Genomic DNA, 24,374 nt, shown 5'->3' with positions numbered 1-24,374 from the left:
GTGTCAACAAAAGCTTTATGAGTTGAGATTCACACTCTCTCCTGTGGCTTTTACCACACACACACTGTTAAAGCCCTAGGTTGAAATAGAGCTGATTTTGCCCACCTCCTTGAGTAACAGCAGGCAAAAAGCAGAACAGCTCATGTACCAAGAGACCCTGTGCAGCTTCCTCTAGCCACGGGAAAAGCTGAGCAGAACGGTTCTGAAACCAACCAGAGACATTCCAGGGGAAAGATCCCCACCCTTGATTTTCAGCCAGCCCTACCAGGTGGTATCTGGTAAATGTTTTTTCAGCCCCTGCATACAAACCCCCAGACATCCAACTCCCAAGGAAGAGCTTGTAGTAACTCCTCTTTCTCATCTAGTCATTAGATGGATGTGGGTATCAAATCTTACACAGATTTTAAGTTGTTTTCTTTTTTTAAAGCAGTACATTCAGTTTTGAGATGTGCTTATAGAGTTTATAGAGAGGTCTCAGGCGAACAAGACTTAGGCTTCTGAATATTGGTCCTAATTAAAAAGAACAAAACAAGACCAAAGAACCAAATAAAGAAACCTGAAGAAATCCCTTGGCTTTTACTCTCCCAGAGGAGAAAGAAGGAATTAACAGCATCTATTTTTAGGCATCACCCTGCTGGTGCCTAGGTGAGCCAGCTACTCACCCTCTGCAGGCAGTGTGAGTGAGACAGGCTGCTGCAGAGCCTGAGGAACTGCTCCGAGCTCTTTGGGGGAGAGCTTTTCCCTCTCCTTGTGCTCTAGCTCACAGCAGCCTGGGGAGGCTCCCAGAGGCCTCCCAGTGCCCGGGACACACAGGTGTCAGAACTAAATAAGCCAGAGGAAGGAATACTTACTTGTGGAGTTATCATTGTAATCCCACGCCTCGACAAGCAGTGTATAGGATCTCTGCAAAAGAGAAATAAGAGTTAGTTTCAAAGCCACACATGACTAAGGGAAAGAAAAAAAACCTGTCAACAATTTTAATTAAAAAGAAAAATTCCGGTCTCTACCCCAAAGCAGATACTTGAACACAGAAATAGGTAAAAGATTATGCTTGAGACAAACATGATCTTCTTGAAACCCAGTAAGCTACCTTATCCAGTCTGACTTAGAAGACCTTTCACCTTGGATAGCTCATCTTTGTCATCATTAAAGCATCTTATGTACTTAACCAGGAAGCGCAGCCTTTGACACTGCACTGCAGCCGAAATACAGCATGTGGGACAACTGCACATGGAGGACAGGAAGCACCGGGATTGCACAGCAGCATCAAAACCCCCAAACCAAACCCCCACTCTCCAAAACTGCTTCAAAAGAATTCTAGTGACAGAAAAATAGTCTGGATGTCCCTTCCCCCAGCCATCCTGAAAGCAAGGAGTGTTGCTGAGATTACTGTGCCCTGCCTTGACAGCGCAATCTCCAGGGACTTTGCTTTTCAGCACCCCCTTTGAAAGCTCTGTGTGCACGAGGGCCATCGCAGCTCCCACAAGTATCAGGTAACGAGGGAAGCACTGATGGACATGGAAGGGGGTGGGGTGAGAGAGAAGCACTGTAAAACAAAGGCTGAGAAAGCCTCCTCCTCGGAGCCGGGGAAAGGGAAGCCCGCTCGCCACCCGTGTCCCTTCTACAGATGCTCCAAGCTGCCAATGAGCTCTGGAGCACTCCAGCAATAATAATCATAAGCACAAACTGACTGAAGTGACTCCATGGGCTGGAAAGATGCCAGCTATTACATCTAAGCCACCTTTATCTTCAATCCTAACTTGAGAACAAGACCCATTAAAACATCTCCTCCTCCAGCTCTACCCCGAGATATTATTATCCAGGCTGTATCTTTCAAAGTTGCCATTGAGCCAGCCAAACTTACACAATGATTAAAAACCAAAACAAAACACCTCCTCTCCAGAAAGAACGAGGTGGGGGGGGGGAGAGAGAGCTGAGGAAAAATAAGCAAAAAATATGACTTGAAAAGTAAAAAAAAAAAAAACAAAAAAAACCCTACAGATAAGGCAATAAATGTAACATCTTTCTGGAGAGCAGAACAATAACACTACAAATAAAAATTCCGTGAAGAGTTCTGATGCTTTGCCATAGAAACTGTGCATTGCAAGGTTTATTTCTCCTTAACTGTGTCCATGTTCAGTCACAGGCTGTTCATCTGTGGTCTGCAGTGCCTCTCTGTAACAGAGACCAAAATACAGTTCCCAGAGTGAGATGCTACGAGGTGCACGGGGGGAAGGTAGAACTCAAGACTTCTGAAGAGGAGGGGAAACAAGAAAGGAGGGAAAAAAAGAAAAAAGAGAACAAGAGTTGGAGCAGACTGCTTTCTCACGACTGGACACAGCATGAGGCTCTGAATGAAAACCCAGTTTGTGATGGACACCGGCTCGCTGTATAGCCTAAATATGTTTCATATTCAAACCAGGATTCCATTCCGTTCCTGATAACTGTGGGAAAATGCTTCCAAAAGTAAGCAAAGCTGGGCAAGCCAAGACATGCACCCAAACTTCTATGCAGAGGCTCCATTGGCCTGAACCATTTTTGGTTAGTATTTCATGAAAAGTTATATGTTACTTGTTTCTATTCTAGACCAAGTCTGACAACCTGAGAGAAACTCTGAAAATCAAATAAACCAAAATGAAATGCAACTCGATCATCTAACACCACTTAAAACAGATTTAAGAAGTCCTTGCACAAGTCAGTGGTGAAAAAAAAAAAAAGAAAGAACCAAAACAAACAAACAAAACCAGAATAGAACTCCCGAGCCATATTACAGATGCAGATTGCACTATCTTGGGTGCTTCCTCAGTGGTTTAATTACCAACATTAAGCAGCACAAGCTCAACATGTTACTGCAAGCTTGACAAAAAATATTATGATATAGAGAATGAATTATGACAACTAGCACTACTTCCAATAAAGTTAAGGATGTTTTCCTTTCGGCCTTGCATAATTGTTTTGGAAGATATTTTGTCTAAACTCATAGCAACAGTTCCCTGCTGGTTCTCAGGACTGTTTACCAACACACCTAGCCCTTAAGGAAAGGAAAGGCTGAATCCTAGCTGTGAGTGCTACTGTTGCTAGATACTTGTGTGACCACTTTCCACTACCACACAGGAGTTTGGTTAAAACAGAGGAGATGCTTCAGCTGACCTGGATGGAAACACAATGCAGGGGGAACAGACCTACCCTGGCAATTCCCTCGTTTCTAACTGCCCCCTCTCATTTTGTCTGAATGTATTAAATGAAGAGTGCCTGTCCTGAAAAGGGGTGATACAAAGAATGGCATTTGATCCCTTGGCTCTGTCCCTCTCAGCATGGGGAAAAGACCAAAAAACCCCAAGACTTTGTGTTCAGAATGGGACACTTTGAAACAAAAGCCACACTGACACCCAGAGCCTCGCAGCAGTAGCAAACCCCCTTCAACGATCCAACTATCACATACCTCTAGCTAATTCCCTCAGCCCTCCCAGAAAAAACAGCTCTGAGCAAAGCTGCACTGTTGAGATTTTTTAGAAGCGCATATCATCCCCACTCTATAGATCAAGGATTCAGATATCTCAGGAATGACTGCTTACAGTGTGGAGGTTTAAGTTTTCCCATGCCCATAGATGACCTCTGCCCATCTTTGAATAAATATATATATCCAGACACAAGAATTCCACATCATGCACCTTATTCCATCAAAGCTATGTCTAGGCAACAAGGCAGCAGTGAACTCTCCAGAGTCACACCCAATTAGCCACTGTAAACCTGAGCTTGACCAGAAGGCAGGGATTCTGGCTCGAGAGGAAAGGCAGCTTGAAAGGAACAGCAAATCCTTAAACTTTGCAGATGGTCATGAGGGCTTTGAAAGGCAGCATGGCCAAATTTAAGCAGAATTTCTGTGAGTGGAGCTAGGAGAGGATGGAAATGGTCAAGTTCTCCAAGAAACAAAGCAAGCATCAGTGTGCAAGAGCTGTTTTCCTCAATGACAAGACACTGACACTGTGTCTTGATCCCCTGATAATACAGCTCAAGAGACTGTGCAGACCTGAAACCCATCAGAAATTGTTCCTTTTAAGGATCTCAAAGAGCAGTGCAATCTCCTTTCTGGTTATTTAAGTGAATCCTGGCAGCTGCAAGTAAACAGGTGTTTAAAGCTCTCTGCTTGATTGCTCTCTTCCCTGCCTTCACCCAGACATCCACCCAAAGGAGGTGCCTTTGTGCTCTGCCTTCTGAAGGCACTCTGCGAGTCAGTGGGCCAGAGCAAGTTAAAACACCCGGCTCCTCGCTGCAGCGCTGCTCTGCTTTCAAAGGGCTCACAACTCGTCCAACTCCTTTCCCTCCTAGCCCTGTGGTTAGAGCGTGCAAGAGCTTTGCTGAGCATGTGAAACCATGACTAGACAAATGCAGTGGGAAGTTTTGCATTCAGAGCGCTGCTCCTCCTCTGCCAAACAAGGAGAGCAGGTTAAGCCCAGCCGCCCTCTCCTGACGCCCTGCACAGCTGTGAGCAGCAGCCTGAGAACGGCGCTCACACACACCCTGTCTGCACCCAGGGCGCACGCCGGGGACACCGGCATGGCAGGCCAGAGGTGTCCAGCTGTGACACCTGCACGAGGGAAACTGAGGCACCTTTCAGCGTGCCCAGGGGCCAGGGAGGAGGACGTCTGAGCAGGGTTAAAGCTAGCCACAAACCCGCTTCCTCTGACCAGCACCAGCACTGTCACTGCACGATGACACTGCGCAGACACATCACCACACTGTGCCACAGATGGTCCACTTGGACAACTGAACATCCTTCAAAGGAGTTAAAGGCAACTGGCTCCTCACCCAGAGGACATGCAAGTGTACTCCAGAAAAGGAGCAAAGCCACCTAACCCTCTTAACCTTTTGTGAAATGGAACATCATCAGGAAGCTCCTCTTTGGGACAGCCTACGTAAGGACAAGGCAACACCCTACAAAGCTCATACTCCCTCAACCCAGTGAATACAAACACAGCCCAAGCCGTGGCAATCTCTCTCATGCCTCAATGCCTATGGCCAAGAGCTCAGCTGAACCCCAGCAGGGAGCCCAGCCAAGAGCCTCATCAGAATATGCCCACACCAAAACACAGCACGCTGCTCCTTTAGGCTTCATCCTGAGCAGCTCCTTTGCTGCTCTAAGTGCCAGTAAACCCTGCAGTGCCACAGAAAGGAGACATGGAAACCAACCGAACCATGTCAGCAGCTCCAGGAGAGACCTGCCCCCCCGTCCTGCCTTGGCAAGGGAAGGCAGCAGCCCAAGTCAAGACCTTGGTGCATGGCCACCCTCCTGCCAAAGGATGGAGGACACAAAAGTACCGCTATCCAAACTATGCATACGCTTAAGCATCCAGTAAACCAGGCTGATCTCTGATCTGGCAAGCCTGCTGGAATAATGAGTATCCTGTGAATACATAATGTGCTGAAGTTGTCATTGTGTGAAGTAAGTCCATGGTTTGTCTGGGAGCCGAGCAATGCTGAGTCTACTGCTGCTTCCTGTTGCTTGTCCTGTATTAGCATTATTTTTGGATAGGCCCCATTATGTTCTGTAATCCTCACTGCAGTCAGTATGGCCACACTATTGTTCTTGGTTAATATTAGCAGTCAATGCCTCTGTCTGGGTGGCCGGACTACAATGTATTCCAATCATAAAACTAGCATGCATTAACGGGACAATGTACTGGGCTCAGGGGGGAGACTTGGGGTCTTCCCTCCACCCCTTCTTTAAAAAAAAGAAAAAAAAAGGTACAAAAAAAGTATAGTAGCTTCTTTTCTCCCCCTTCCCCCTCCCTCTTTTTTAGCTAATGATTTCAAGTGATCTCAGCCAGCAGGGTGCTTCATACAACAGCAGCATTTTAATCAGCACCTTATCTAGTTACGGAGTTATTTTCTCACGGAGCCCCACTTGTCAAAGAGCAGCAGATAGGCCAAAATGTCAATGGTTGCTTTCAACCTTCCCCAACAAGCAGATTACCTGCCCTTATCAGTCCCCCTACCTGTTTAAAGCATCCCACTGATAATTAAATGCACCAGTTACAAAAGGGTGGCAAGGTTAATAGACAGAATACCTAGTAGCCAGCCAAGCAAAACAGTCAGGTTCACATGGAGCAAGCCTGAACAAGAAGCCTTTCTACTTATTTACCTAAGTGCCTAAGAACTGGGTTGAGCTGGTAAAGGACTCTGGATGTTTGACTATTTACAAACCACTTTAACCACTTCTATCCACTTTTTGCAGTTTCTTCTGAACACTACAAGAATAATGAGTGTAATTTATGCTGCAGAATAGTGACCACAGAACCATGAGCTCCACAGACTAACAAGAAACAAATGCAACAGCTACTAGTTTTGACATCTTTCCTTGTGTTAAGACACAGGGGTTATGAGTTAAATTATTAGAACTGAGTCAATTAACATATTAAACTTCTGTCCCTCTAGAGAAATTCTAAGGCAAGCTTAGCTTCAGTTTTCAAAACCAATCCTGTCATTTGTGTTATCTACAGAGATACCTCTCCTTATCTACAGAGAAGTACTTTTAAGAACTGTAGCTTAAGGCTTTTGCTTTGCAGGGCATCCCAACTGCATTAGGAGTGAAGCTGGAACAAACAGCTCAGAGCCAATTCCCCAGCTCTAGAGCCAGCTGACTCCTACTCCAGCCTCCAGCCCGCTGGGAAGCAGTGTTTCCTTGAGGGAACTGCAACTTTCAGTATAAAGCATCGATTTTATGCAATTCCTTTTCAGCCATGCTGACTTCCAGCTGCATAAACAAGCTGACAGCGCTGGATGTGTGTAGCCTGAGAAAGTTTAGGAATAAGCTTCAGTGTCAAGCCCAATCCAGCTGCCACTGAAGTTAAACTGGAGCAGGCCTTTATTATAACAAGAACAAAAATTCTAGGAGCAGGCAAGATGAGGATTTATTTTTAGACATATTATGTTAATATAGTCAAATGGTTTTACCATGAAGGTGAAGCTCTGAACTGGCTGGAACATTAAAAAACTCTTTAAACATGTAAGAAGTCCAAAACCTCTGAATGGCTGCATCACTTCTCTCTAGTCCTGGGAAAAAAACAGCCCTGTGATGCTAATTATGCTTCAGATGTCACTTAATACTCCCAGCTCTGTTTTGAATAGTAATCCTAAGCAAAACATTACACTTTGAGTGCTAAGATTTATTCTTATATTATTAATCAACAATAAATGACAGAGTATGGATTTAATTAATATGCATCTTGCTATTATAAAAATTTCTTCTGATCTGCCCATGCTCCAAGATGACTTTTTGTTCAAGAAAATCTTGAACTATAATCTAGCATTTGCTTCTATAAGTTTTCAAGAAGTTAACTGGAAGGAGAGAAGAAACAAAATCAAAAGCCAAATTTTAGTCTTATGACTGTGACATACTGGGCTTAAAAGAAAAAAAAAGCAGATGAGCGTACTGATATTTTTTCTCAGATTCAAAAGGCTGTTATTTTAAATATCAGCTGCAGATTAGTATTTTGGACGCCTTGTATCGAGAGAGGGAATAAGTTCACAAAGCTTAAAAAACACTAAAGCTCTTTTACTATGTCTCTGTAGCCACAGAAAGCAATGCCTACCCAGAAAACATATTTTACATTTTCAGGAATCAGGATCACTAAGATTTTACATTAAAAAGGGGCTATTTTATTTTTTTAAGGTTGACTATTTTTATCTTAAAGTTGAAATAAGATGTTCAAAACTCTTTTAAATTGTATTTTATGCTAAACTCACTGAGATGCTGGAGGGTTTTTTTCCACCTCAGTAGTTTCCTGGTGTGTTGGTGCAATTGGCCCCAATATTAAATAATTACAAGGAGCATAATTTTGGGATAAACAAGCTGTTTGAAATTGGAGCTATGCATACCAAAGGAATTGCTAAGTTTGACCTTCTTACTCAGTCTCGCCAAACCCCCAAAAGATCTTTCTTTATATAAAAGCAAAGTGTAGTGTTAAGTTTTGCTTGGCTAATTGATGCTCAGCTCCCTCAAGGTGCAGCACCCATCACACTTGGGCTTCTTTAAGAAAGGCCAGAGGTTTGATTCATGTGAGAGAAGAGCATGTGTGTGCCTTGGAACCAGACTTGTTCAGACAGAGCACCTGGACAAGTGGAACATGGAAACGCTTTTGTTCCGGACCTTTTTATACGGCTTCATAAAGCCAAGCTTGCCTGTCAAGAAAGTCAGTGAAGTCTCAAAATGAATGTAAGAAGCAAGCCCTGGTGCATTTTAGTTTTTTTAATCATCATCACTATTGTTTCAATGCACTGAAGAATTACCAGCTACTGCAGGGGCAGCTTTCTGATCCACTCCAGTTCCTTTATGCTGGGCTGCTGCCCTGTTTCCTAGCAACTTACTCAAACCTCCCATCACTTAAATTAATTTATGGCCCACCGTCTCCACACCCATTACTCACAGGGGAACGTATCAAAACTGACAAGAGCAAACCCCATAAGTTATTAATAAGACTCTGACACTTCGAATCTACATTACAACTGCAAGCTCCCTCTAAAACAATACTTTTAAAGCACCCCATTCTCTGCCCTTCCTCTCCTGCATGATGAATAAAGGCCTCTAATGCAATGCAACTATTTTTCACAAATGGCATAAGGGGGCAGCTTGACATGGGAAGAGGCTTTTTCTTTTTAATTTTTTTTAAGTAGTCAAGGCAACAAGACTTCTGAATGTTACTACTGACTCAAGCTGGAACATCCAAGAAAAGGCTCCCTCAGAGTAGAACACAATCCAGAGAAGGACATGAATTTTCAAGTGCAGTATGATTAACATTTTGGTCTGGCTCTTATTACCTCTACTATAATTTTCAGCTGAATGTATTCAAAGATACCCTCTCGTGATCAGCCACATGAGTAAATGCAATGCTAATCTCAAGCTCTTACTGAAGTCAACAGTATTCAGCCACCTAAAGAGTTTTTTAAGTTCTGAAATTTCAGCGTCAGATTAGAGCTGACTAAATTAAGTTTACTACTTTATCCGTAGAGCTTTGAAAATGCCTGAAATGATTTGTGTACACAATTTTAGTACAAATAAGAGCTTTGCCACATTAGATATTCTTTTGTTCAAATGCCATTTGGAAGTCACAATGGCTAGCATAAAAGCTGTGTCCTGTGGACGCTAAAGCTGGGAAGCAGGCTTGATAATTGCACAGGGACTATCATCAGCATCTCAAAAAGTGCATTTCTGCCTGGGAAAATGCAAGAGCTTATTCCAAAATTCCAGGCTTCTGAACCAAGCGTCTCAAGTTGTTGAGTTTTACCCATTTCAAAGGTTGCACGGGAGTTTTGCTGCTGCTGCTCCAGGATTCCAGTGCTGAATGAGATTCAGCAGGACAATAGAAGCATTTCTTTTACTAAGATGCAGGCAAGCTTAAGAGACTTCTCCCAGGGTCCCCAACCCCCAAACCCACCCTCTACACACAGATTTCCCTTCCCAACCCTATGAAGAGAGAGGCTGCTAGAAGGAACGTGTTTAGTTTTCACACCATTTTTATATGCATACCTATAGATTCAAGACAGTCAGATTACTGGGAGCTAGTTTAAAAAAAAAATCCTTGATGTACCTGACTTCTCTGACAAAAGTCAAAATCTGCAACACAAGCACTGCAGCCATTGGCAGAGCTTCAAATACCTCAGATTTTTACAAAGCCCTTTATCCCTTTGATGGCATATTTGATAACAGTTTTATCTCATTTCATGTTAGGGGAAAAAAAAAGAAGAGAAAGAAAAGGGAAAGAAATAAAGGACAGACTTGTACTTCCAACAGAGAATACTTTTGTTAACTCTGCTATTGTACTCTGTAATCCTATCTCCTTAAAAACGGAGAGTTGATTTGTGCCCTGTGCCTCTGAGCCCTCGCTGTTCCCCAGTCCCGGCTGAGAGCAGAGGCAGGTAGGAGGCAGCACAGGACGCCTCAAGAGCGCTCGGCTGCCTGCAGCCCTTGGCGGCGGGACCACAAATGGGTGTCTGCACAAGGAATGCTTTGGGGCGGGCTTGCCTCCCCCCAGAAACAGCCCAGGCCCTCCCAGCAACCAGCCCTTATCCGACCATGGAGGGCCAAGCTTCGGAGGGTCCAGGCACGCTTCCACCTCGCCAGCAGCGATAGTGGCATAGGAAATGAGATTCACCCCTCCCCTGCATGCACATTCAGCGCTCTCCTCCCCTCCCAAAAATGACCTTAGGCATCTAGGTTAGGATGACTGGATTTACAAAACTGCTGAGCATCAACATACCCCAAGGCAGTTGGTAGGAAATTGTCTGCTCAGCGCCTTTGGAGAAGGGGTGTGTGTGGCAGGGGGAAACAGTTTTGTTTCCTAGGTGATCTCAAAATACAAGTTTTAGGAGCAGAAATTTGGGAGCGCTCGAGAGCCAGACAGGAGCCCCCCAGTGCACGCAGCGCTGCCAGGCACAAAAGCCACGCACCTCGTGCCACCCGAGGCCAGGCACTGTCCATGTCACACATCCCGGGCCCTGAGCCTGCCTCGCTGGGGCTGGCCTGCACGATGGGCCTTTGGGAAAGATGCTCCTCGCTTTCTCTGCAGGGAGCTGAGGGCTCCTCTGCACAGCTGGCCTTCAAAGCCTCAGCCCTCCTGAGCACCCCACAAGAAACAAGCAACAGCGATGTCTCAGTGCTTTTTACAGCCAACAACAAAGCAGGATCACCGACGAAGGAAGGGGTCCTCCATCCTCCATCTCTGCTCTGAGGGGCTGACCAGTATTTACTAGAGTGGACAAGGTGGAAAAGTGCCTGGCAAAAAGCTCCACCTCCTTGAGCCACCGAGTTTTGCACACAACTAGAGAGAAGCCACAATCTCTGGACCACAAGGGGCAGGTAGGCAGGAAAAGGTGTGCTTTGGGGAGGAGTGGGTGAAGTGCACCAAAAGCTAAAGCTTTTCTCAGTCTTCAGCCTCTGGAGTCCACGAGCACCTCCAAACACAGCCAGCTTCCCAGGGAAGCTGGCAACTACTGCACCCAGAAGAGCAACAGCAGCTCCCATCCACAGCGAGCAGTGCAGTGAGATTTCCCCCTGGGAGAAGCAGGAAGCCTCCCCAAACACGCTCCGGGGAAGGAGGCCAGCTATGACACACACTTTTCACACGGGATCCCTCTACAGCCCCTAACCCACTGCTCTTCTGGCTTAAGCCCAAGACTTCACTGGTTAAGAGAAAAATAAAGAAAAAAAATGAACTTCTGACCTTCTAAGTCTCAAGAGACTTATTCATGCTGTAAAGTGCAGAGATACTGGGTTTGCTTCCCTGACCCATTTAGATCCCCCTCACTGCATATCTGACTTTCAAATTTAACAGGCTGTGCATTGTGAGCCCCAGGGAACAAAAACAAAAACACCACTACATTTTACTCATTTCTGTGCTGCGGATTCCCGACGCTCTTGCCAAGATGCCTGCTCCCTCCCAAATCCCTCTTCCCCTGGCACAAGAAGTTAGAGCTCAGCTCACTAAGGACCATCTCAAGCATCATCCAACAGAGCCAGAGCAGTTCAAGCAACTCACCGGCCAGGCGAAGCTGAAGGGGATAACGATCCGGTTCTTTTCATTATTCCGGTTGTACTTTAAATTGAAGGTATTTCCTCCGATGACAGGAGTGGATTTGGATCCGAAGCTGCAAGGACCGCCAGCAGTGACCCGCGATTGATACTCCTTCAGACAAACTTTAAAATAGGTGTCACACTCGTCTCTGGTGCATTTTTTATCTCCTGGGTTTCGGGTGCCATCGCAGCAATTTCCATTTTGCAGTTCACCATTCACATTTTGCATGGATAAGATCTCCAACTCGAACTGTCCCGACGCTAAAGTCACCTGTTAATCCCAAGAAAGAACCGAGGGGAAAAAAACCAAAACAAACAAACAAAAAAAAAAAAAAAAGAAAAGAAAAGAAACAAGAGACAGACAGTTACCTAACTTTTTTTCCCCCAAACACAATGTACAACAACACTGAAGACAGGAAAAACCAATTTTAAGTGTGCTTTCAAGAAGCACATGCATAATGTTAAAAATAAAGCTAACCACTCCAAGCTTTCCCGTATCAGACATCCATGAGAAGGGCTCATAAATCAGCCCAACTAAATAACGCCATTAATGCCAAAAAACAACCTTAAGTGCCAGCTCCGAAAAACCAGCGCGAGGAAGGCTTCCAAGCGGTTAGGAAATAAAACTAAACTAAACCAAGAGTGCAATACGCGAGGAGCAAACCCAGCAAAACGATGTAGTTTATACTGCAGTGCCTGCAAAGGCACCCAGCCACCCCTGTGCCTCCTCCGGGGTGCAGCTGAGCCGGGCACGGCCGGAGCTGCCCAGCTGAGACTCAGACCCCGCTCATTAATCACCCCAGCAGCGCTGCTAATAAGTTGATTAAAGAAAAATAGGTATTTAAAAAAAGAAAAATAAAAGGGGAAAAAAGTGATTTTTGGGGGAAAATTAAAGCGGTTTGCAGTAATCGCGTTTCTCGTTCCCAGGAATTAAGCCTCGCTGCAAGGCGCACTCCCGCGTTTGCCACCTCCAGAGAGAGGCGAGGGCAGCAGCTCCGCTCCGGCCGGAGGAGCCGTGCAGAGGCGCCCTGCGGGATCTCTCGGAGCCCTGTCCCCAGGCCCCGCGGAGGCCGTGCCCGGTACGTACCTGGGCCCGCAGCGCCAGGAGCAGGGTGAGGAGGATGGAGCACGCCGCCGCGGCTGCCCGCCGGGGCGCACGCATGCCGCCGCCGCCGCGCTGCCCGCCCGCCCGCCTGCAGCGCCGCCGCCGCCGCTCGCTCCGGGTCGGGACGGGACGGGGAGGGCCAGGAGGGAGGAGGAGAAGAAGGAGGCGGAGGAGCTGGTGGAGGAGGAGGAGGCGCCGCTGCTGCTGCCGCCGCTGCCGCCGCCCCGCTCTAATATACCGCGGCGCACCCGCGCCGGACAACGCCGCTTTTCAAGCGCGTTCAATAGCACCCCGCTCTTCAATGCAAAGCAGCCCGGCCTCCTTTTATCCGCCTTATTCTCTCGCCTCCCCTCTTTTCTTTCCCTTTCTTTTCTCTCTCTCTCCTTTTTTTTTTCTTTTTGTTTTATTATGGCGATTATTATCCCACTCCTTTTATTTCTTGCGGCGGAGCCCCTGGCCCCCCCGAGACACACGCACGCACGCACACTCACTCACTCACTCACATTCACATTCAGACACACACGCACATGCAGCACACGCACCGCCCCGCAGCCGCCCGCCCGTCTGGGAGCGCCGCCGCCGCTCCGCTTCATCTAGCCCAGGGCGGCAGGCGCATGCGCCTATCCATATGCATGAGGGGGCAGCAGGAGGAGGGCGCGGAGGAGGGGAATGGCACGGGCCGGCAGGTACCGGCGGGAGGAGGCGGCGGGCATGGAGGGAGCTGAGGCTCGCCGGCTCCCCCGCCCGAGGGAGGTGGCGCGCCCCGGCCGCCCCGAGGGTCTGTCCCTCCGGAAGCGCCGCTCCGCAGGTGCTTCCAGCGCGACCTGGAGCAGGGGGAGCCGCGCTGCGGCGGCCCCGGCGATCCCTCAGCGGCGCTCGCGGCTGAGGGCTTTTCCCGCCCCGCCGCTCGCTGAGGGGACGCGCGGGTCCTGCCCGCCCGGGAGCCGCAGCCCGTTCCTCATCGCCTCTTCGGTGCCGGTGGAAGGAAAAACAAAGCACGAAGCATTTTGGGGGACACTTTTTGCGGTGTGAAATCTTTGCCCTGGCACTGGCCGGCGGCGGCCGCCCGCCCTTCCCGGCCCTCGGCAGCTGAGGCGGGGCGGGCCGCGGGCGCTGCCGGAGCTGCCAGGCGCGCCCTGAGGGGACGGGAAGCGCGGCCGGCCCGCGACTCTCAGGTAGCCCCGGCCGGCCGCTGTCCTGAGGGAAGCGGAGGTGGCAGTCGCCACCGTGCGACTCGTGCCCGCCTCGACACGAGGTCGCGGCGCCGAGGGCCTCCCGCGCTCCAAGTGGGAGGAAAGATCCCTCAGCTGATCAGTGCCGGTAGCACAGTGCTGGCAGAGTGCCGAGACCATCAGGGACCCTGTGCCCGCGCTGCAGAGGCTCATTCCAGTTTTCAGGTGGGTGCTGGTGTTGTTTTGCCACACATCCTTTGAGGAGCAAGGTCCAGAGCCACACAGCCAGGTAATTTACTTAAGGGACTCCCTGACACAGGTTACTGAGAAGCCCAAAAGTTTGCACAGTAGCAAAAAGAGTTCAGACTGGTTCCCAGAGGAAGAGGCACACATCAAAGGGCATTGAACAAAAAAAGAAAACCCAAAAAAACCCCACCCCTAACTTTGTCTCTGGTTTGGGAAGTCCCTGGGCTGCGGGTCTAGAAGTTGGGTGACTGTGCTGGGAACTCACTGCATCACTGTCCCTTTCTTCCTGAGGCACTGGCGACAGGAACTTGGCCTACATGACGTTCGGTCTGACCCAGAACAGCTATTCTTATGTCCCGATCTATTTCACCCTGATCTAACACAGTAGATGTGTGAATGTCTGTTTTATACACCAGAGTCAGTGGTACAGAGGAAAACAAGATTTCTGACCTAATTTTATATCCTTTGTTTTCATTTCCTATGGCAAAAGCAAGGGCCTGTTGTTGGCTGTGGTGAGGTCTGTCCCGTTATAGGGTGCCCCAGGCTGGAAAGCTGATGGTATTTGTGCCCCTCACCTTAGAACTGTGCTCAGATTTCACCTGACTCCTGCAGATCCTGTTCCCATCAGTGAGTTCACGGCTTGGATCACACTCTGGTGATTTTGGCATGCCTGTGAGGTGTGCAGGTGCCGGATACTCCTTCCAGCCTTGCTCAGCCCCCAGGTTCCAGCAGTGTTGGTTGTACCTCACTGGATTCATTAACTTTTCAAAGGCTGGTAAACCATCATGGTGTTTAATCTGCAACATGGCTGCAGTTTGGTGATACCAGTGCCTCTCTTCTTTTTTCCCAGTGCGTGTTGGTTAGATTCCACAGCCTGGTTAAATGTTATTCATTCCCAAGTGCCACACATCTGCTCCTCTGGGCCTTTAAACACCCTGCTGCAGCTGGTATGCTCCATACCTTTAGGGCAGGTCTGGAGTTGGCCTTTCTGTAAAAGGTTACTCCACCTGTTTGACTCCAGTGCTTAGGAAATCCAGAGGTCTCTTTCCCACAGTGCTTGTGACTCAGCAGTGTCGCTGCCCTCAAACAGAATTACTTGTCCAACAACTTAAAATGCTTTGCAAGCATTAATGAATTAAGTCTCCCAGTGTCTTGAGATGGAGAGTATTAGTGATAGGTAAAGCAAGGCAGAGCATGAGTCATGTGCAGAAGCGCATTGCAAACCTTCTCACTTGCAGCCCTGAAAGAAATGTTGACCTCATGGAAGTCAGCAGTAAAACCCCCCTAAACTTATTTAATCTAGAATTTTCCCCATGGAGTCCCACCTCTTGGTTTTTTTTTCCTCCAGACTGTCAGGAGCCCAGAGACCCAGTGGCCCCCTTGAGCACTGCACAGCACAGCCTGCAGCCACTGCACAGGTGCCTGCAGCCCGAGCATCTTTTCAGGATGCTCCCTTCAGTAGGGCCACAGCAACGTGCAAACAGCTGCGTGTGCACAGGCCCTGCACTGCAGTTGCTTGGAGCAGCCCGGGACCGGTGCACATCCAATCCCTGCTGCAAGGCTCTGCCTGCACGTCTCACGAGGTGTGGAGCCGACGTGCCTTCCTCTGTGGCTGCTGAAGAACTTTTCAGCATCTGGCACTGGCTTTTTACATTGCGTAAAGTTACTTCCTGCTAATCTTCCTATTCCGACATAATTAGATCACATCCACATCAGAAGCCCTTACAGACATGGAGTGTGCCAAAGCCCAGCGTTACAGGCAGTGCTTCAATTCAGGCTTTGGGCCTGGATCAGCTCCCTAATACAGAGCTGTTCATTGAGGCCACTGGGAGATTGCCCAGGACTTCGGTGGGAGCAGGATCACAGCCTTTAGAGGGAGTGTCTGGCTTACGAGGGTCAGGTGTCGTGAAGTCAATTCTTTGTGTGAGGAAAGTTGTAATTTCCTTTTAAAGCTCAGTGACTCATGGAGCCATGGCTGTGAACAATCCCACAGGATTTCCTTAGATTTGTGATACCTGAAGGTAAGCTTGGAATGGCTGGCGCCCCTGGAAAAGTTCTTCGTTCAGGGACCAGATACATCTCATTTTTGAGCCGGTGACTAAACTTTTGTTCACTACTGTAATGCAGATCAAGACAGTTGCATAATCATAGGGCACTGACACTGCATCAGCCTTCAATAAACTAGTTAAAGGACTACCAGAAAAGAATCTGTTGACATGTGGAATCTGTGGTCATAAAGAATTCATAAAGCTCAATGACCTCTTTTCACAGCAAATGAAGAGGCTAAAGGAGCCCTTTGTTCCTTCAGATTTTTATAAAAGTAGTTTTGCTCCTTGAAATTAGCCAATAAAATAAATTTGCTGCAGTGTTAGATGTAAGCTTGGACAAGCTGAGTGGAAGAGTGAAATTTCATCCACTCGGCTAATCCTTTATCTAGGAGTTAAGCTTCCCTGTTGCAAGGAGAGGGATGTATCGGCACAGTCAATCACGGATGAGTGAGCTTTTAGATAAGGCCTTTCCTATAATACACCCACAACACTTGATTTTCCTCTGGCCGTGGTAGCAGTGACCTGCCCACTTGGGTGAGTGTCGCGGAGCAGAGATAGGGACCGCGCCGTGCCGCTCGGCTGACACGCATTTCGGAGCAACACATTCCAGCAGATGAACCCATCTGCACAGTTGAGTGATCTAAACTTAGAAAGCTAATTTCTCTAATTACAAAGTGAGACTGAACTCCTGTAAAGCTTTTCATCACCTGAGTGGAATGGGAATTGCGCTTCCATAATCATTTAATGCTTAGAAACTAATTAGGAAGCATTTTGTGGGGAAGCCACACCCGGTGTTAGACTATTTCACAAATGGAGCAGGGGAGAGAACTACCACTGATGAGAAAGTTGAGCAAGTGGCAGAGGTTAGAGAAAGAGCACAGTCTACCCAGAGCTGAAGAGTGCATTCCCACTTCCATGAAAGATTCAGTTCTCCCCAGTCAGGCAATTTCTTAAAGCTGTGTCTTCAGACAAGCTTTCCAAATGTGACAAAAGATTTTGGAGAAGGAGATGCTCTGGTAACCAGAGCCCCAAATCCAGTTTGCTGCCACAAGACCTCACTTTCCCCTTTGCCTGGAGTGCTGCTTAAGACAACTAAAATTTAGAAGCTGCGCTGTGTTAATTGTGCATGTGCATTTTGTCAGTGTGGAATTCCCACCTTAGTTTTTTCTGTATGTTAGAAGTGTTTCATTCCCCAGAATGAAAGTGAGGCACGAAATCTATTTCAGAGGATACTCCGAGAACAATTTAATTAAAAAAAAAAAAAAATATTCTGGGGTACTCAGAAATTACTGCAGTGAGAACCAGTAAAGTCCCTGAAAGAGTTAAAGCTGTTGTACCAAAAAATACATCTGTTATAGAGCCTTTATGTTTTATCCAGCTGTAATTAAGTGAATCCATAACATTATTGCTTTCTGTCACAGCTTAAAATTGAGACCTTACTCCATTCCAGAGAATATTGCTGTTTTTCCTTCAGTTTCCTTTATTTATATGCACATAAAACCTGCTCTGTGGCTGTTTCTCTGTTAACCCTTCAAGGATCAGATGCCTCCACATTAACCTGTGGATCCAACTGCTTTGTCCTTCACTTATCCTCCCCAGGGGTGGGATTCCTGTGCAGCAGTGATGTGATCTCAAATCCCCACTTTCTAAAAGCAGGGAAGAGCTGAGACTACGGTTTTAGATCAGGGTAGGGGTACAGCTTATCAAGGTGGAGTAGCTCGCAGTAGGTGCAAAGACTGTGACACTGAGCAGTGCTGGCACATCTGTCACAGACAAGATCACACTTTCATTTGATAAGCAGCAACTCGGCTATTCTTGTCAAAGAGGCTGCGCTGAAGCCTGGGCTGAGCCCCATCTCCAGTGAACAATGGGATGCTTTTAAAGAGCTCCAAGTTTCTAGTAGTGTTTTCCTCACAGCTTTCTGCAAAGGTGCTTCTTTGAGCCAATTTTGTTGAGGAAGTGCTCAGACCAAGTTTCATTTTCTTGTTATGACAGCATCAAAATGCCCGAACTTCTCTTCTCATGCAGATTGTTTTCATTGTTAATTGCACGTGAAAGTATGTGTTCAATATGTTCTCAATCACAGATTAGCCTGCAGGTGCAAGACTGAAGTACACGGGGGTGTCATTTAGCTAAGGAAATGTCTGAAGAGAAGAGAGCTGTGATTAGCAGATTTAAATTTGCGTGTACAGTAAATGACTTCTTGCCTTTGCCTGCCATCATTTCCTGGCTGATCTAATATTCTGGGCCTTGACTTTACTGATTCCTGTGTGGGGGATATAAAGGGAGTTGCTTCATTTGGCCTGAAGGAACTTTTAAAGATGTTAAGATTTCTAGAATCCAATTTTAGCCCAAAATAGAGATGTGCCTAAATCAAGAAACGAAAAGCTTTAGGTAAGGGATGTGTTTAAGTAACTTGCTGGAGTTGCCAGTGGGTTGGGTCACAAAGTTGAGTGCATGGGAGTGGTGCTGCTGATCTGCAGGAGAAACCCTTTATTCAGGGAGCTGGGGATGTGCACAGTGGCCTGTTTTTACCTGGTCCCTTGGCACTGCTGCCTCCCTGGTGGAAGGAACCTTTTTGCATCAGCTAAATGTTTTTAGATAAAGCACAGGCCACAGCAGGTGGCTGGTGTCCTTGGTAGTACAGATAAAGACAAAGCCCTAAAGGGGAGAAAAAATGTTTTTCTCTGTGTTGATCCTTTACACAAGAATGAAAAAAGCCTCCTGGCCATTCTGCATGGCACAACAGTGCTACTACCTGCAGATGTGAATTGAGGACTTTTCTGTCACTGGTCATGCCGTGAGAGATCTGACAGGACTGGGTGTTAGAGCCAGCAGCATTTGGAACAATCAATGTCTGCACTGATTTGGGAATTTTGGTGTTGAAAACTCTGTATTTTGGACAAGATTTGTATCAACACATTTTATCACTTGAGACTCTTCCAGTCCCACTCTGGATTTAGCTGTGGTCAAAATGCCTGCAGCTTCCAGCAGGATAGCGGAAAATAGAGAAGGACTGGAATAAGAACAGTCTAGGGGTGTCAGGGAGAGGTGGCAAAGAAAGGGACTTATTCTTGGGAGTCTGAGCAAGTACAGCTCCCAGTCACCCTGCCTGTCTGGGTAAAGGTTTGTCTTTGCCACAATACCTGGAAGGTTTTCCATTCCTGCCTCCCTGACAGCTGTTTTGTCTCACAAGGTCTTCAAGCATAGGGGAGATGGTTTTTCTCTTCAGTTGCTCCTGATCTCAACCCTGAGGCTGGACCACGCCAGGTGGGGTGAAGGTCATCCCTTATTTGTGGCACTGTAGCAGCAGGACAGCTTGGTGAAAGAAAAAGAGGCTGGCTGTAGAATTGGACCCTTAAAACCAATTAACTTCTTTGAAGTGTGCTCCAACTTTCTGTCTGAAAGGGGCCACAGACTCTTGTAGGTCCACAATCTGTGTGTTGCCCTGAATTGTGGGGATTTTTCCTATATATAATGATGATTTTTATTTACTGTGGCAGAGAGGAACGAATGAGGATCTGCCCCAACTTGAATAGCAGCAATTCCACACCTGTCCCTTTAACTGCCCATTTGTGGTTGGCTGCCTTTTATTGTCCTCCCTGCTGCGGGGCTGCAGGGCAGCGTGTGTGTGGAAGGGTTTCCCAGCCTGGTGGGTGACCCCTCATCTCCGAGCAGTGCCTTCCGTCCCCTCCTTTCTCTCCAATATTTATTGGAAGCACGTGCTAAGGAATCTGTGGGCCCGCAATGCTAATGAGTGCGTGGCACGGAGCGGGGCAGCAGATGCACGGGGACAGCACGTTTCCTAATGAGGGAGTCTCGAGACCCATCTGTTGAGTCTCGTGGGCCCTCAATGCAGTTTGCTGCCCGAGGTTGCCAGTGGAGGTTTTTTTCCTCTGATGCTTTCAGTTCTCAACAAGTGCAATCCTGTATAGAGCAGCATGTCATGGGGTTAGGTTTTGTTGTTACTAGCAGATAATGTGACTTTGAAAGGAACGCCCCTGCCCCAGCTGAAAGGAGGATAACCCTCCTCTACCCCCTTCCTTCCCATCCTTCTTGCTTGGATCAATAACAGGTCCCTAGGCACAAAGCCTGCATTCTTTTATTCTCAAATTAGAGCAGCTGCAGCAGCAACACCACAGCTCATTGGAAACCTATTAGCTTTTGAAAGACTTAATCCAGTTTGAAAATAACTAGTGTTTCTCAATCCTTCACGCACTCACTCCCGTAAGAGTTCTTAGCCTGCATTGACAGCGGACTGGGCTTATTATTATAATAACCTGCATCTCGCCGTGTCCCAAAGCGGCAACAAAGAAGGCAAAATGTCACTTTCCCAGCTTCACAGGGCCTAAGAACATTGGATTTACTCTGCCATATCACACCCTATCTCTGAGCTCTGCCGCCTACCATCCTGCCTTCAATGGTGACTGATGTCTTGTGATTCACTCTCCAACTTCATAGTTTTTAAGGCCAGGGGGCTGTTATGATAATCTATTTGACCTCCTGCACAACACATTAGAATTTCATCCTAGGTGGGATAAAAGCTGGGAGCAGCTGGATTCTTTGATGTGGCTCTGCTGGGCAGCAGTGGAAATTTGGGGTTTTCTGGGGGTACTCTTTGCTGTAAGGGAAATTTGGTTTTTTTCCTTCTTGAAGCACAGAGTTTTGTGAACGGGTGCATATGCAGCAAATGCCTTGCTTTGGAGGTAGGGGAGCTGATTTTACTTGGAAAGGGTTTGCTCCCCTGTCTTGGTTTCTTGTTTAGCTTCTGTATCCCCCCATTACTCAGGATCTTCCTGCAGAAGCACTTTAAAGTGCTTCTTTTAAAGGTGGGGGTCTGAGCTTCAGAGATGTTTAGGCATTAAATGCCTTGTGAAGACCATTGCAGTGAGGAAATAGATTTTTCTGGAACAGGATCCTCAATTTCATGCCCCAAGTCACACTGGAAATCTGTAGAAGATGAGGGATCTCGTTTTCTCATTTTTCTTGAGTCACAGGCTAGTGTGCTTGCAGGGACATCTTTCTCTGCTCAGACTTTTCCTGTGCTGTGCCAGCCCTCAACCGTTCCTGTAAGTGCTGCCAACTGTTATCATTAGTGTTGGTACAGGTATTTTGCCAGAGGTGGCTGGGGTGGGACCACCAGCTGATTCCCGAAGGCCACTGAGCAGCAGCAGCTTTTGATTTCTACTGACCTGGACCAGATTCAGTGTGGTGACCTCGAGCTCAGGGGCTCAGTATCTCATTACTAATCCCTTGAGCTAGCCAATTCCTTCCACCAAGTCAATGTTTTCTAAAGTGTTAAAAGACTTTTCCTGCCTGCCTGCCCATTAAATCCTGCTCTTCTGTCCGTGTCCTTGGATCAGCCTAATCACTGAAGTGGATCGGTTTCAAGTCTTAATGATGCAAGCTGAGGTCCTGACAATGCAGAAGATGGCAGGCGGCACAGCTGGGGCAGGCTCTGCTCTGCTCTGGGGCTCGGCTTTGGGGTAACCCTGATGTGCTGCTTTTGTAGTGCACTGCCAGCTGGGATGCAGGGGCTTTCCTGCCCTTAGCTTATTTATCTGACATTTACCATTTAGGTGTGCTTCCAGGCACTTTTAATTTAAAAAGAAAAGAAGCCATGTGTTTTCCTGGATTGTCCGTTGGCATTGCTTTTTGGGTGCAAGTAATAATTTCCTTCTGTGATATTTTAATCCTCTCACTTTCCTAGATGGGGAAAGAACTACGTGGAACACCATCACTGTGTTTAATGTATCTTTATTATTAAAGTCATATCTTAGAGTTGCAGAGAAATGTGTTTCAAGAGAGGGTGTACAGAAAACCACTTTAGAAACAGCAATAGCCTCATCCACATACACCTAGAAGGAAACAGCTTCCATTTGCTTAATTTTAGATTGAACACAGAGCAGTTTACAAGTCCCATATATGTCTCCTCTTCCAGCAAAGCTTCCTCATAATTTTTGTAGACTTTTTATTGAGACTTCATAATTAATGTAATTCATATGATTGATATTCATAATTCATATGATGGTGGACATACACATTGCTCCATGTGTGTGCATTTTTCTCCTTTTATTTATATATCTGCATGAAAAAGAGAAGTTATTCTCAGATATTTCAGTTACTTATCCCTGGTAACAGTTTTCTTAGTATTTACTCTGTTAAAATGAGCATGGCTGTGTTTTTATGAGGAATCTTTTTCTTCTTGCAAAGTAGGAACACTTTCCCCCACTGCTTACGTGCACACAGGCACTGGAGTATGAATTTCCCTCCCCATTTTTTTTCTTAAAAGAAAAATTATTCATAGAGGGCAACTCTGCCTTTGGCTGGCTATAACAGACCAGGCTGCAGATGAGAAGAGCATGAATTTTGCTCCTAGGTCCTGCACTTGCTCTTCTGGAAGGAGCTCAGTATCCCCTGATTGATACTAAGCACATTTTACTTACTTACTTCTAGTCAGTGGATCAGGATACTCTAATTCTAGGCTATCTCATTAAGAATCTTCCCAAAATAGTTAATTAATCTCCAGAATCTTAGGGGGTTGCTCCTTTCTAGTACTGGTGATGTCAATTAATGCTGTGTTACCATTTGAAACAAGTTCTTGATGTGGAGTTTGACATGAAGGCCCGTGTCTAGCAAAGACGCAGAGGCAGAATCTGACAGTGCCCTTCCTCTTGCTAGCACTTTGTTTATGTGAATTGTTTCCCAAGTTAACTCCTGTGGCCTAACCCCAAAGAAGAGAAGATCTAATCTCTAATTGTCTTCTGGGACCATCCCTGCAAGGTCCTTGAAGAATGTATCCTGTTTCCCAGTCAAAGAGTCAATCCAAGGATGTGTCCTGGCCTCTCTTCTCATTGAAGATTGTTTACCTGTTATTTGTGAACTGTGTTTTGTCTGTGGACTATTCCTAGTGCAGTCGCATTGTGATGCTTGCTAGAGAAGGAGGAAGGATTAAAATGGCACAAACTTTACATTCAATACCACATATTCCATGCAGAAGGATTTACAGCCGTCCTGCAATTGCACCAAAGTCCAGTCAGCCCTTGGGGGCTGCAGGAACTTTGCCATTGGTGGAAGACAGATTGAGCCTGTAATAAAGAAATGTTGGGAGAATTCCTAATTACCTGCTCTGAAAATGTTTTAGAGCAGCGTGGTATGTGTTAGTGGGTGTCAGTTGTGACACAAAACACTGAACATTTCAGGATGATGCTAGAAGGAAAGCAATTCAAGGATCAAATTATGTATGAGTGTCAATATTCAAACCCAGCTGTAGCAAACAGAATGCCCTCATTTATGCCAGCTGGGACTACAGTTTGGACATTTTATTAGAGTATGAAGTGGTCACTTATTGTTCAAAGAGATTTTTCCTGAAAGGAAGGCAGCCAGGGCTGAAGAGCTGAAAGCACTGAGTTGTGTTCATTTGGATTAAAAATGTGTATTTGGGGCCAGCGAAGCTTCAAAATAAGCTTCAAAATAAGCTTCAAAATTCTCAAACCAAACAGTTTTCCTTTTGGTAGCCGAAAAGGAAACTGCACATCCAGGAGGAATGTAGATCAAAGCAAACTCTGCAAATGATGCAGAAACACATAAAATAACAAACAGGGCTGGTGGGAAGAGGGAAGCTTTTGTAAGTAGATAGGTCTGTTCATGTTACACTGAAACCAAAGGCAAGATTGCTAAAGAAGATACTGGAGAGAGGTATATAGGGGTATAGGTTTTTCTCCTCAGAGGAATTTTCCAGCCTGTTTTTGCATCTCCATTGTATTTGCAAAGTAACAAATAAGGGGCATACTCAGCAGCAGATCTCACTGATACCAACTTTTGCCTTTCACCACCCTGTCTTATCTCTTACTTTCCTTCTTTCTTGAGTTTTCCCTGAGCCTCCCTCTGCCAAAGTCTGTGGCAAAACATGTTTGTTTCACTGCTCACTCACTATTCTCTTAAAGCACATAATTGGGTCAATAAACTTGGAATATTTAGGTAGTTTAGCTTTCATACTTGCAGAACAGAACAATTCTGAATGTACCTACTATTAGCTGTTTACATTGGAATGCATTTGTTTAGGATTTTATGTATGAGACTACAAATCTACCTCAGAGCTGTTTTTAATAGAAAAAATAATCTTGCTAAATAGTTTTAAACTCCTTGTTTCACTTATGTGTAAGTGACTGTGTTGCTGCAATAACCAATTTTAAAAACAGAATTGATAGGGATGTGGCAGTTGTTGCAATGAA

The 24,374-nt window shown here is 46.4% G+C and overlaps 1 protein-coding gene and 1 long non-coding RNA gene across 2 annotated transcripts in view; one reads left to right on the top strand and one right to left on the bottom strand.

The window, feature by feature from the left end:
- The window catches only part of JAG1 (jagged canonical Notch ligand 1), a 36,149-nt gene extending 22,887 nt beyond the window's left edge, over positions 1-13,262 (bottom strand). Inside the window, exons 1-3 of the mRNA XM_005486834.2 lie at positions 12,657-13,262; positions 11,535-11,840; positions 852-903 (exon numbers count right to left, since the gene is read on the bottom strand). Coding sequence (XP_005486891.1) covers positions 852-903; positions 11,535-11,840; positions 12,657-12,731 — 433 coding nt within the window. The 5' untranslated portion in view covers positions 12,732-13,262. The remainder of the gene's footprint in view (positions 1-851; positions 904-11,534; positions 11,841-12,656) is intronic.
- The window catches only part of LOC141728447 (uncharacterized), a 192,298-nt gene continuing 180,336 nt past the window's right edge, over positions 12,413-24,374 (top strand). Inside the window, exon 1 of the long non-coding RNA XR_012579349.1 lies at positions 12,413-12,648. This is a non-coding gene — a long non-coding RNA (uncharacterized LOC141728447). The remainder of the gene's footprint in view (positions 12,649-24,374) is intronic.

The sequence above is a fragment of the Zonotrichia albicollis genome, chromosome 3 (assembly GCF_047830755.1).
Source record: "Zonotrichia albicollis isolate bZonAlb1 chromosome 3, bZonAlb1.hap1, whole genome shotgun sequence".
Taxonomy (NCBI): Eukaryota; Metazoa; Chordata; class Aves; order Passeriformes; family Passerellidae; genus Zonotrichia; species Zonotrichia albicollis.
Note: the sequence above shows the minus strand (reverse complement) of the source record. Positions and strands in the feature narration are given on the sequence as shown.